This window comes from Ailuropoda melanoleuca, chromosome 16 (assembly GCF_002007445.2).
Source record: "Ailuropoda melanoleuca isolate Jingjing chromosome 16, ASM200744v2, whole genome shotgun sequence".
Lineage (NCBI taxonomy): Eukaryota > Metazoa > Chordata > Mammalia > Carnivora > Ursidae > Ailuropoda > Ailuropoda melanoleuca.
Genome location: NC_048233.1, coordinates 62,853,064 through 62,866,012, shown reverse-complemented (window position 1 = coordinate 62,866,012; position 12,949 = coordinate 62,853,064). Strand labels below are relative to the sequence as shown.

The window sequence follows — 12,949 nt, the reverse complement described above, 5'->3', positions numbered from 1 at the left end:
GACAAAAAAGTTTTTAAAATTGGGGATTGATTCAATGAATGTTATATCCATACAAAGTCATATGTGGCAGTGATTTAAAATAATAAGAAATTTATTTATTGATGTGAAAACAAGTTCATGATATATAATTGAATGAAGAGAGCAAGTTGCAGTATGATCCTGGTTTTATTCAAAACAAAACAAAAATCTCCTGTTCTAAAGCACAGTCTGGAACGATGTGTGCCAAAATGTCAATTCCGGTCATGGCTGAGTTAGGAAATAAAGGGTAATTTAAATGTTCTTCTTCGTGTTTATCTATGTTTTCTACTTTTTCTATGCTGTGCATGCATTAATTGTGCTATAAATTTAATTATAAAATAATGTGAAGGAACAAATGACAAAAAAAAGCTGTAAAGCCACGCACGTGCATGGACTGATGGGGGCCCTCTAAGCTGGGGTACTCATCTTCTTCAGTAACCTCTTCCGGGTAGAAGTTCGGCATTCTGTCAACTTCCAGTATCACCCTGTGGTGATTAAAAAAGAAAAACTCTGTATCCTCTATCATCTGTCTCCTACTCAGTCTTCTCAAGCTAGAGCCGTTTCTGGTGTACTTGGTATTCTCGACTGCTCTTCATGTGTCCTCAGTGTTTCCTGCTACCTGGTGCATTTAAGGGAGGTTTTTCAACTGCTTGCCGTCACAGTCTCCTGCAGTTTTCCCTAACTAATGGTAAGATGCTCGATCGTATGGCCCTCACTGAGTGCTGTGCGTGTGGGAAGCATCACGCCCCTCCTTCTCTTTCCACTCTCACCTGCTCTCAGCAGGCCTGCTGACTTTGGGGGCTTGGAAGATGCAGTAATCGCGTTTCGGAGATGCCTTCTTTGAAATCTCCCCCTCCAAGAGCAACTCCGCAAAGACAAAAAAGCACGACAGTTATGATATCGTTAGTGTGTAGATTAGAAGTTTCTCTCTACCCTAGTCTGTCTTGAAGAACCATCTCTAATGGTTGATTCAGCTTCTGGATGTCCGAAAAAATCAGATCATCATCTACCACATTTACCCCTTAAGACTGTGTTTTCCTGTTAATTGAGCATAATGTCACAGTCTTCTTGTTTTTATTCAAAATGTTTTAATGAATTTGTTACACTTCCTTCATTTTCTTGTCTTGAATTCTTCATCAGACCCTTTAACGTTCAGTTTCTGAACACAGATTTGGAGATTTTTTGCTTGTTATATATTGTACCTCTTGAGACATGTTGGATTTTCTTGTCATTTTGACACTGATTTACCAGAATGAACTTCCTGCGAGAACACTGTTGGGAAGAAATTGTTCTGCTCTGACAGCAGGTGATCATCATTAGTTTTGTTCAGTTTGGGGACCCAGTGCAGACGCTGTGGAAATTGCAGGGGTGATGATCTGTAGCCCACTGGGTCTGGGTATTTTCCTAATGTGAGCGACCGCCAGCTCATTACATCAGCTTCTTATATATGGAGACAGGCAACCTGGTTTAGAATATCATTTTTAGTATTATTTTTTTTTATACTGCCAAGTGACAGGATAAACATAGCATGGGGTGAAGGCTTGCTTAGATATCTGTTCAGGCTCATGTCTTCCTGGACCTTCGTTCTAAGGAATCTTTCTTGTTCTTTTTTCTTGATATCATTTGTCCTTTAAAATAAAGCCAGTATTTTAGCTGAAACTAACCAAAGGAAAAACTCCGTATTCTTCAGGTCATGCCTGTTCAAAATCTCCCTTTCATCCATTTGGGAAACAAAACAGCTTAAAAGTTTACAAAGGAATTTATTTGCATGGTCATTTCCTTTAGGTTTGGAATAATATTCTTCTTGAAGTAACTTGGAAAACCTGGACCTAAAATTATACTCAGCTAGAAAGTGGGAAAATAGCCCCAAAGACTAGAAGGTAGCTGGGGGAGGGCCCGATTTTGCTGTAGGTGCTGTTACCATCAAACACTGACCTTTGTAAGAGGCGGAAGCCAGTCAGCCAGGAAGGCCCAGGTTTTGGTCCTTTGACCCCCTCCCTGAGTATCTCTGGAGACACAACATCTCATCTCACCACTGCCACCCAGCCCGGTTCTCATCATCCCCTCTTCTCCTCACCGGTGCCTCTCCATCCACTCTTGCCTTCACCGGTCCGTTCCCTAGAGGGCTGCACTAGAAATGCAAACGTCGTCATGACTCTGCTTCCCCTTAAAGCTCCACAGTGGCTCCTCACTCTGTTAGGGCTAAAATCCAGCTTGTGCACGACTGGGCCCAACCCTCGTCTCCCACGTCACATGCCACCATGCTCTCCTCCAGCCCTGCGGTCCCACCACGGGGCCTCCCTGGCCTCCCTTCGGTTCCTTAGAAGCCCTGCGCTCCCATCTGCCTCCATCTGGGGGAGACTCCTTTGTGACAGCATCTCATACAGCCATATCCCTCTCCTGCTGAATGCCCACCTTCAGCTTGTATCCACATAGTCATTATTGTGTCTCTTTGATTAAGTGTAAGGTCCACTAGAGAAGAGAACCTGTCCCTGCCGTATCACCAGCACCAAACCCAGAGATGTGGTTAAGTCAGAAAAACTCAAGGTGAAGTCTAGATTGATTTACCAGTTTCCACTGAGGAGAATGAGCTATGCGCGTGTTTTTTTGCATCCTTGCCTAAAGGGATCAGGCAAGACTTTGCGCCTCTCGAATTAATTCCTGTCTGTTATAACAACGCAGTAAACATCAGTTCAGTTCTAGTATTTACTATGCAAATTATACTGGCTCAGACTTATTCTGACTCAGTTGCTGGACCCATCCTCTCTCCCCTTCGAAGCATCCTTTGGCTCTTCCTAGAAGTTTCTCAATTGTAGCCTCCAGGCCTCATGCAGCCCATGCTTTCCCTTTTGCTGCTTGTCTAGTTCTCATGTCCCCTGTCCTGAAACCACTGGAAGGAACAAGGCAGAGCCCTTTCTCAATAGTCCCCCTGAGAGATCGCCAGTGTCCATACTCCGGTTGGTTACTAGGTCCTTACACAAGGAGTCTTCCCAAAATAAAGGAAAAGTTTGGCCCAAAGACGAAGGTAAGTTTCCTCCCCTAGAGGCCAAAACTGTTTACAAAGGTTTAAAAACAAAACAAGCAACAATAACAAAAAAATTTAAGTTCTAGAAATCAGCCAAGACATAAAAATATGCATTGCCTTGTTTAATTTTCAGAACACAGAACTGTGTTCTAAGTGTTCATCTCTGTTTTAGAGATGAGAAAAAAACGAGGTTCTGGGACATTGAGTGACTCAGTGCTACAGTGGCAGGGCCATGATAGCAGCCCAGGTCTCACGACGATGTTAGCTCTTACCCAGTTTTCTATGTGCAGGCTGCCGGGGGGGCGGTGGGAGGAATGGCTGACACAGGGACTTGCTCTGGATTAATTTCAATTAGCCCCTGTCCGAAATCGTCCTGTAAAGGCAATATCCAAAATAGGCTTGACTGAAGACAGATTACTTATAGAGAGACACACAGTGTATTCCTAAGTGTCAGTTTCATCATCTTAATCTTTTAACTTCATACATGCTCCCATGTAAGGTATTTGCTCCCAAGTGCACATTTCTAAATGTCTGTGTGTCTCCTTGTAACCACAGAACCTCCCAACGCCACCCAGGCAGGGGCCTCCTTGTGCAGATTCCCAAGAGCTGACATCCCCTTCAGCCGCCCATGGGACACCCCTTGAGGACTTGGCATGGTCATGAGGTCATGCTGCCAAGCTTGTGCTTATTCTTAGTTTCGGGAGCGTGGGATAGACTTTTTGCCAGAATCCTGCCCTGGCGCTCCAGGTAACTGACCACAAGTGAAGGCCGATTCTGCTATTTATAGTGAGTGACAAAAAATAGCCTCATCCCTTTGAATGGTGTGCCTGTGCCATATGCCCATGGCCTCCTAGCATCGGAAAGATGCTTCTCTCCAGACCTCGCATGGCAGCAGGGCTTCTGACGCAGACCCAGAAGCACCATGGTGCACGCATGGTGTATCTCAGGTGCGCACGTCTGCTCCAGGGGCACCCAGAGCCTGGGGAGATAGCAATGCAGGGCTTCAGCACAGGGTCAAGTAGAACCTAGTTATGGACTCAAGGAAGGAAGCAGGAGCTTGGGAAGAGGGAAATGAGGTAAGACTGAATCCAGCTATTGGAGTTGGGTACAAAGTCAGGGTAGGAACATAAGCATGGCTGGTCTGATCCTGAGCCATGAAGATACCAGCGACCCATTAGTCCCTACCCCTGGGCTGGGATTTAGTCTGGGTGTGAAGGGTTAATGGACCCAACTGAAAGGGCTGGAGTGACCAGTCAAGTGTAGGCAGCCCATGTTCCTTTCTAGCTGCATGCAGGTGAGCAACTTACTTCGTCTCTCTGAGCTGTTTCCTCATCCAAAGCGGTGGGCCTACAGGAGCCACTGCTGTGCTAGGTGTGTGCATCAGAATCACCTAGAAGCTTGTCAGGATCAGGATGCCAGGCCCTTCCTTGCAGACTGATTCAGGAGGTCTGAGAGAATGCCGGGGATCTGGACGTTTCCCAGGTTCCCTAGGAGATTCTGACGCACACCAGTGTTGGAGAGCCCCCCTACTAGATGAACACAAGGGGTCTTCCCTCACGTCCCTGTGTTCTGATGTTTGCCCAGTCAATGGTAAGAAAGCACAGATGGTAGGCATTTGCCTCACACAGTGATCAGGCAGCCTCAGAATCAGACACTTTATCAGCTGCTTGCTGCACCCCAAGAAATCACCAATCAGGAACTTACCAAAGCCAGTTTTTCATGTGTGACTTTACCCCCTTCTACTTTCTCTCCTAGGCAACCCCTCCTTCTCCCATGGCTTAATTACGTCTCTCCCAGAGGTCACAAACTGGGGGCTAGAAAGACAAACCTGGCCTAGCCACCCATGAGTTTTATTTAGTTTGCCCAGTATTTTTTTTAAAGTCTGAATGGTGTGGAGTCAGACCACGTATTTACTTTCTGGCTCACCACGGGCCCACCACGCCCGTGCGGCGTCAATGCTTTACCTCCCCTGCCTAGACCCTGATTTTAGATTTCACGCAGCATCTCAGCTCCTGTCTCCAGCCCCAACCTCTTTCTGAGCGTCAGGCCCATGTAGCCACATGCCTCTTGGAGACAGAATCCAGCTGTCTACTCAATGGAAGTCCTGGCCCGTAGTGCAGGGCCGGGTAAACATGAGTGATATTATTATCCCAGCCGTGCACCTCCTCTCGGGGTCTTGTGGGCACCTCAGCTCCACCTCAGTATTCAAAACAGAACTCAGCACTTTCCTCACCTTCACCCCCAGCCTCTCCACCGTTCCCTCTTTCCACAAAAGAAATCACCAGAAAGTGCCTAAGACTGGGAGCCATCCTGGGCCCTTTCATCTCCCTCAATGTGACTTGACATCAGACCTCGTGCAAAAATCTCTTTTGGTTCTATTCCATTTTCTCCATCTCACTGCCACCATCCTAGCTCACGCCACTGTCGTCTTTGCCAGGACTGTGGTAGTTGCCAGATTATTCTCCTGCGGACATTATTGTTTTGGTCTAACCCATTGTTCATTTCAAAGCCACAGAGCTCATTAAACAAACTGGATCTTGCCTCTGCCCTGCATGCAGCCCATTTATTGGCTTCCCGTTGGCCCAGGATAGATTCCCCAGCAAGATCCTCCCCTATCTGGCTCCTGCCTCCTCCCCAGCCTCCTCTGGCTCTCTGTGTCCCAGCCACCTGGGACTTGTGTTATCTCTGGGATGTGCCCTACTGTCTCTGGCCTCCGGGTCCTCACATATGCCATTCCTCCTCCTGGAGGACTCTTCCCCTTACTATTCACTTGAATAGTTGCTACATTTTCTTCATGTCCCACTTAGCTGTCACTTCCTCAGAAAGTCTTCCCTGATATGCAAGATCAAGTCAGGCCCCCTGCTACGAGCTCGCAGAGCCCCTGGGCCTTCCCTGGCATAGCACTCACCACACAGCAGCACGACTGCATGCTCTCTGGACCAAGGCTCCGCGAGGGCAGGAATGGTCATGGTCTGGCTCGTTCCCTGCTCTCTCTTCCATGCTTAGCACGTGCTTGGAACAGAGTAGTGCACAANTATGGTGCACGCATGGTGTATCTCAGGTGCACACGTCTGCTCCAGGGGCACCCAGAGCCTGGGGAGATAGCAATGCAGGGCTTCAGCACAGGGGTCAAGTAGAACCTAGTTATGGACTCAAGGAAGGAAGCAGGAGCTTGGGAAGAGGGAAATGAGGTAAGACTGAATCCAGCTATTGGAGTTGGGTACAAAGTCAGGGTAGGAACATAAGCATGGCTGGNCACAGCAGCACGACTGCATGCTCTCTGGACCAAGGCTCCGCGAGGGCAGGAATGGTCATGGTCTGGCTCGTTCCCTGCTCTCTCTTCCACGCTTAGCACGTGCTTGGAACAGAGTAGTGCACAAAGTTTGCTGAGGAAAGGGAGAGAAAAAGAAGGAAAGTGTGGAAGGGGAACCAGAAAGGAACACAACTAGCACCTCTTTCTTGCCTAAGGGAAGACCAGAGCTGACACATCCCACCCTCAACCCCAATCTCCTAAAATTGAGCACTTATGAGAGCAGGAATTCTTTTATTCAGTGCTGTGTCCTCAGTCTCTAACAAAGAGTAGGTGTGCCGTGGAGGTCATTCCAAGAACTTCTTGACCTGGACTATAGCCCATAGCAGAACGAGTCAGAGAACTGCTATTTTTTTTTTTTTGTAACAAGCCTTGAACAATGTACTTTTTAGAGTATGTACATGTATATAAAGTCTGATAAAAATTAAAATATAAAAAAAAGAGAAGAAACAATTGATCAATTTCACACCAAGTACCCTCTTGTTACCACAGCGAAATCAGATTGGGTTATGAACTTGCCAGTAGGGGATCTGTTGTCCAAATATGATGAAACTGACTTGCAACACTTGAAGAAAATGTAATTCTGAAAGTCAGAGAAAGACTTAGAATGCAGTTCATCCACTGGACTAAAATAGAGATTTGGGCTTCACCATCTGGTAAGCCAGAATGCAGGGGAAAGTGTGAACTTNCGGCCCACCACGCCCGTGCGGCGTCAATGCTTTACCTCCCCTGCCTAGACCCTGATTTTAGATTTCACACAGCATCTCAGCTCCTGTCTCCAGCCCCAACCTCTTTCTGAGCGTCAGGCCCATGTAGCCACATGCCTCTTGGAGACAGAATCCAGCTGTCTACTCAATGGAAGTCCTGGCCCGTAGTGCAGGGCCGGGTAAACATGAGTGATATTATTATCCCAGCCGTGCACCTCCTCTCGGGGTCTTGTGGGCACCTCAGCTCCACCTCAGTATTCAAAACAGAACTCAGCACTTTCCTCACCTTCACCCCCAGCCTCTCCACCGTTCCCTCTTTCCACAAAAGAAATCACCAGAAAGTGCCTAAGACTGGGAGCCATCCTGGGCCCTTTCATCTCCCTCAATGTGACTTGACATCAGACCTCGTGCAAAAATCTCTTTTGGTTCTATTCCATTTTCTCCATCTCACTGCCACCATCCTAGCTCACGCCACTGTCGTCTTTGCCAGGACTGTGGTAGTTGCCAGATTATTCTCCTGCGGACATTATTGTTTTGGTCTAACCCATTGTTCATTTCAAAGCCACAGAGCTCATTAAACAAACTGGATCTTGCCTCTGCCCTGCATGCAGCCCATTTATTGGCTTCCCGTTGGCCCAGGATAGATTCCCCAGCAAGATCCTCCCCTATCTGGCTCCTGCCTCCTCCCCAGCCTCCTCTGGCTCTCTGTGTCCCAGCCACCTGGGACTTGTGTTATCTCTGGGATGTGCCCTACTGTCTCTGGCCTCCGGGTCCTCACATATGCCATTCCTCCTCCTGGAGGACTCTTCCCCTTACTATTCACTTGAATAGTTGCTACATTTTCTTCATGTCCCACTTAGCTGTCACTTCCTCAGAAAGTCTTCCCTGATATGCAAGATCAAGTCAGGCCCCCTGCTACGAGCTCGCAGAGCCCCTGGGCCTTCCCTGGCATAGCACTCACCACACAGCAGCACGACTGCATGCTCTCTGGACCAAGGCTCCGCGAGGGCAGGAATGGTCATGGTCTGGCTCGTTCCCTGCTCTCTCTTCCATGCTTAGCACGTGCTTGGAACAGAGTAGTGCACAAAGTTTGCTGAGGAAAGGGAGAGAAAAAGAAGGAAAGTGTGGAAGGGGAACCAGAAAGGAACACAACTAGCACCTCTTTCTTGCCTAAGGGAAGACCAGAGCTGACACATCCCACCCTCAACCCCAATCTCCTAAAATTGAGCACTTATGAGAGCAGGAATTCTTTTATTCAGTGCTGTGTCCTCAGTCTCTAACAAAGAGTAGGTGTGCCGTGGAGGTCATTCCAAGAACTTCTTGACCTGGACTATAGCCCATAGCAGAACGAGTCAGAGAACTGCTATTTTTTTTTTTTTTGTAACAAGCCTTGAACAATGTACTTTTTAGAGTATGTACATGTATATAAAGTCTGATAAAAATTAAAATATAAAAAAAAGAGAAGAAACAATTGATCAATTTCACACCAAGTACCCTCTTGTTACCACAGCGAAATCAGATTGGGTTATGAACTTGCCAGTAGGGGATCTGTTGTCCAAATATGATGAAACTGACTTGCAACACTTGAAGAAAATGTAATTCTGAAAGTCAGAGAAAGACTTAGAATGCAGTTCATCCACTGGACTAAAATAGAGATTTGGGCTTCACCATCTGGTAAGCCAGAATGCAGGGGAAAGTGTGAACTTTGGCCCTTAAGTGCCTGAAGTTTGGGCCCGAGCCACTGCTTACTGCGCCCAGGTCTGTGGGGGATTTATTCAGCCTCTCCACTTGACTTTCTTTCCTGTAAAATGGGGACACTGAGACCTGCCTTGCCGCTCAGCCCTGACGACCAGGTGCCCCTAGAGGACATCGCTTTGAAGTACCTCTGCGGTTCTGTTATTTCAAGATTTGGTGTTTGGGCTCAGAGATACGGGGAGCTCATGAAATACTGCTCTCCCCGTGGGAAGAGGCACTGTTTCTTTACTGTCAGTGTCCTAAAAGAATGAGAAAAACGGTGGCAGAGAAACAGGAAAGCAGTACAACAAAGAAGCATGCGAATGAAAACGCAAGAATTAGATTCTCACTGGATCTTGGAGTCACGCTGGAGGGCAAGGCTCTTCTTCCCATGTTTCCCTTCTCCCTCCCCGGTATTCCTGGGGAAGCCTCGCAGTTAGGGTAGCCGGGGGCAGGATCCTAATGGGTAGAAGGAGTTTTGCTTTTCCAGGCTGCTCATCACTTCAGCGCTTTTTCAAAAAATAACATTCGTATTCAGACATGTTTTAAAATAACATTTTTTTTCTTATTTCAAAGGCAAATCATGTTCATTCTGGAAAATTCATACAAGCAAAAAGAAGGAAAAAGTTAGCCAGAAACTCTACTGCGAGATGACTACTGAAAACATTTTGGAGTCTATCCTTTCAAAGTTTTTTCTAGGCAATAAGTACATCCATCGACCAAAAGGTCTTATATGAAAAATGAGATCAAATGGTACATACCGTTCTGTATCTGATATTTCTCACTGAACAGCTTTCCATGTCAGCAAATGCACATTATCTAATGTCACGATGGGCAACATCAACAGCTGCCCAGGGTGGGTGGCAATCTCCCTGAGTTCAGGCTGGTAGCTTGTTTCCGTGAACAGATTCAGTGAATGACTTCATAGTCAAGACTTCATACAACCCCTGACTGTTCCCGTACAGTGGGTTCTCACAGTTGCTGTTAGTTATCTCAAGAAAAGAAGACAATAAGACAGTGCGTGAAAATCTTTAGTTTGAAAGTGGGACTGGTAGGTGGTGGTGGGGATTGTAATTCAGCATTATGCTTTTATTTCTGGGCCTGTTCAACTTCCACGTTTATCTCAAGTGCAACCTCATTTCTAGTCAACCAACTTAAAAAATAAACAGGATACAGCCACTGTCCTTTAAAGAGATTATAATCTAATAGCAGAGATGAGAGACACAGTAACCATCTATATAAGAAGTGAGTTTTCATTTTCAATTTAATGCAAAAGNGTGAGTTTTCATTTTCAATTTAATGCAAAAGTTCCTGGCTATTCACAATAAGAAGCAGGGATAAGATGGAAGTGATAATGCTAATAATAGCCCATGCTTAATGAGCACTTACTATGTCCAGGATCTATTCGTGTGGCGCGTGGGGCTGTGTTAAATGACGCGCATCACTGATTCTCACTGCTAGGCCCCAGGGTGGGAATTACGGTTATGAACATTCTATTGTTGTGTAAACTGAGGTACAGGGAAGTGAAATGACTTGCCTGGGTAACTCAGCTAGCGAGTGGTGGCCCTTTGAGGCTAGAGCCCTTTTCTCTGAAACACACATCCTTGGGCTGGGAGAGAGGGTCCTAGGGCCCCAGAATAAGCATTGTGATTCAACCTTCTAGATACTGCGGCCTGAGAACCGGCTTGCTGACGTCCCCCATGGTGGGGTTCATGGTGACCAATCGATGTACCTTCCACACGCCCATCAGCTTTCCTCAGGTCCCAGTGGCTGCTTTGGCTGTGGAGAAAGTGGGTCACTCCAGCGTGCATTACCGCCTGGCTCTGTTCCCACCTAAGGCCACGAAGGAGCTGCCTTCTGTAAATCACTGGGACCTCAGTGATGGCTTTTTCTTTGGCCACCCCAAGCTGGCCCATTTTGACTCTTCAGCCTGTACCACCGGATCTTCAGTCCATGTCTTTGTGAATCCAGCCACCAGCAAGCCAACGGGCCTTCCAGAAGACTTCAGGGAGGGCCTCCTGAGACTAATGAGCCCAGCTTCTGTGTGAATCATCGGTATGTGGCATTTCGCCTGTCAGAAAATAAAATTCAGATGAATTTCTAAACGATTTGTTTAGATTCCTTGGCGTATCTTTTAACCCTCAAAATGACTGTCAGTTCTAAAAGCTTGTATGACAGAGTTCTCTGGCTCTACCGATAAAGTCAGGCCAGGGGCAGAGAGCTTTACACAGCGTCTCCCTGACCCTCTCAGCCACCCCGTGCGGCAGGTTCTGCTCTTACTGCCTTTTTCAGAAGTGGAAAAGGAGACTTGCAGAGTAGAAGCAGTGGGCCTGGAGCCATCCAGCTGGCGAGTCAGTCTGACTCAGTCACCCGGGTGTGCTCTCTCCGTGCACCTTCACGGCTCATGTCCTAGCAGCCCGGCCACACACTTCCCTGGTTTGGGATCACCCTTCTGCTAGGACTTGGTAAATCTCCTCAACTTCTTACACGTAATAACCATGTGACCTCTATTTTTTTTTAAAGATGTGAACTTGAAAAAAAGAACCAAAAAACAAAAAACTCATCTTTCATGTATTTAAAACAACAAACAGGCCTCTGACAATTTTCTGATCCACAGTCCCGCTCACTCGCTCCTGCCGTGGGTGGAAGCCTGAAAGTGAGCACGAAGAAACACACAAATAAATAAATGTTGCTGAACCGAGTGAGGACCCAGCTTTGCCAGACTCATAAAAATGGTCACCGTGTGCTGAGCGCTGGCTTCGTGAAATGCTCTGCGGGCATTTCCTTGATCAATCCTTATTGCTCTGCTCAAAGGTAGGGATTACTGTCGCCATTTTTCAGATGAGATTGTTGAGGCTTCCAAGTGAACAGCTGGAGTAGGGGAAGGAGTTCTAGTCTAACCTCTGCCTCGGTCTGGAGGAAGGGAAATCCACAAGCTGACTCTTTCTGAGCCTCAGTTTCCCCTCTGAAAACAAGACCCCGAGTGACCTTTTTCAGTTGGGTCCCTGGATGTTTTATTGAAAGTATTGAAAAGTACAGAGGCTCTTTTGATCTGCTCTTGAATTGAGTTCTGAATCCCTGCCACATACACACAGAGCTTTGGAATGCTGTCCCCATGAAAAAACAGTGCTGAGAGCGAGTCCTTTGTCATTTCATCCCATCAGTTTCTTCCAGTAGTAGATCCCTCTGGAGCTTTTGAGAACACTTCACACAAGAAGGAAAGACTATGAACCAGCAGGCTGGTGTCTGCAGGCCTGGCCTGTCTGCCGCTGCCATGTGACCTGCTCAGAAAGGAAAAAACTAGGAAAAACTCCTTTTCTGGGTGTCACTTTTCAGTCCTTGTGGTTCTTGCATGTGCATTATCTCATGCATCTTTGTGACTACTCTGAGAGCTGGGTACTATTATTATTATTATCATCATCATCCACGTCAGAACCATGAGAAACTATGAACTCTGGGAAACAAACTGAGGGCTTCACAGGGGAGGGGGGTGGGGGACTGGGATAGGCCGGTGATGGGTATTAAGGAGGGCACGTATTGCATGGAGCACTGGGTGTTATATGCAAATAATGAATCATGGAACACTACATCAAAAACTAGGGATGTACTGTATGGTGACTAACATAACATAATAAAAAATTAAAAAAAAAAAAAAAGAACAGGCCTTTCAGGAGGAAGGTGACCTACGGAGATCACAGAACTTCTGTGTCGTGGAGCTAGAGCTCAGTCCAGCCAGGCCTTTGGATCCATCTTTCCATACCACCAGCTCTGCATCTTATCCCAGTGGTCCTGAATTTTCAAATTACACCATGGATGGCCACCAGTTTTTAAAATGGTTGGAATATTAATGGTGGATTCGCCAAGAGGCTCTTTAATAGGGGGCCACATAGTGGGGTGACTAAGAGGGTGGGTCCCCCATCCGAGACACCTGGATTTGTATCCTGGCCCTGCCGTTTCTAACTAGAACACTCTCTGACATGGGGCGCTGTCAGGAGTGACCACACTGGCTAGCCTGTGTTTGACCCCCACACTGCTGAATGCCCACAGCACAGCTGCCGTGGATGATTGGCCTGGAGTGGACTCTTTAGACCACTGAGGTGGTCGGGTTGTTCCCACAGGACAGCCTCGCGTATCCCTCTTCCCTACGAGCACCAG

At 47.0% G+C, this 12,949-nt stretch overlaps 1 protein-coding gene across 6 annotated transcripts in view; it reads left to right on the top strand.

Moving 5' to 3' along the window:
* LOC100479327 overlaps positions 1-10,921 on the top strand; it is a 200,226-nt gene extending 189,305 nt beyond the window's left edge. For 3 of the 6 annotated variants that reach the window (XM_034644578.1, XM_034644577.1, XM_034644576.1), the window contains exon 4: positions 10,458-10,921. In XM_034644578.1, the coding sequence (XP_034500469.1) occupies positions 10,458-10,842 (385 nt within the window). In that variant the 3' untranslated portion in view covers positions 10,843-10,921. The remainder of the gene's footprint in view (positions 1-10,457) is intronic. The other 3 variants (XM_034644581.1, XM_034644579.1, XM_034644580.1) reach the window with 1 other exon arrangement.
* The last annotated feature ends 2,028 nt before the right edge of the window (positions 10,922-12,949 follow it).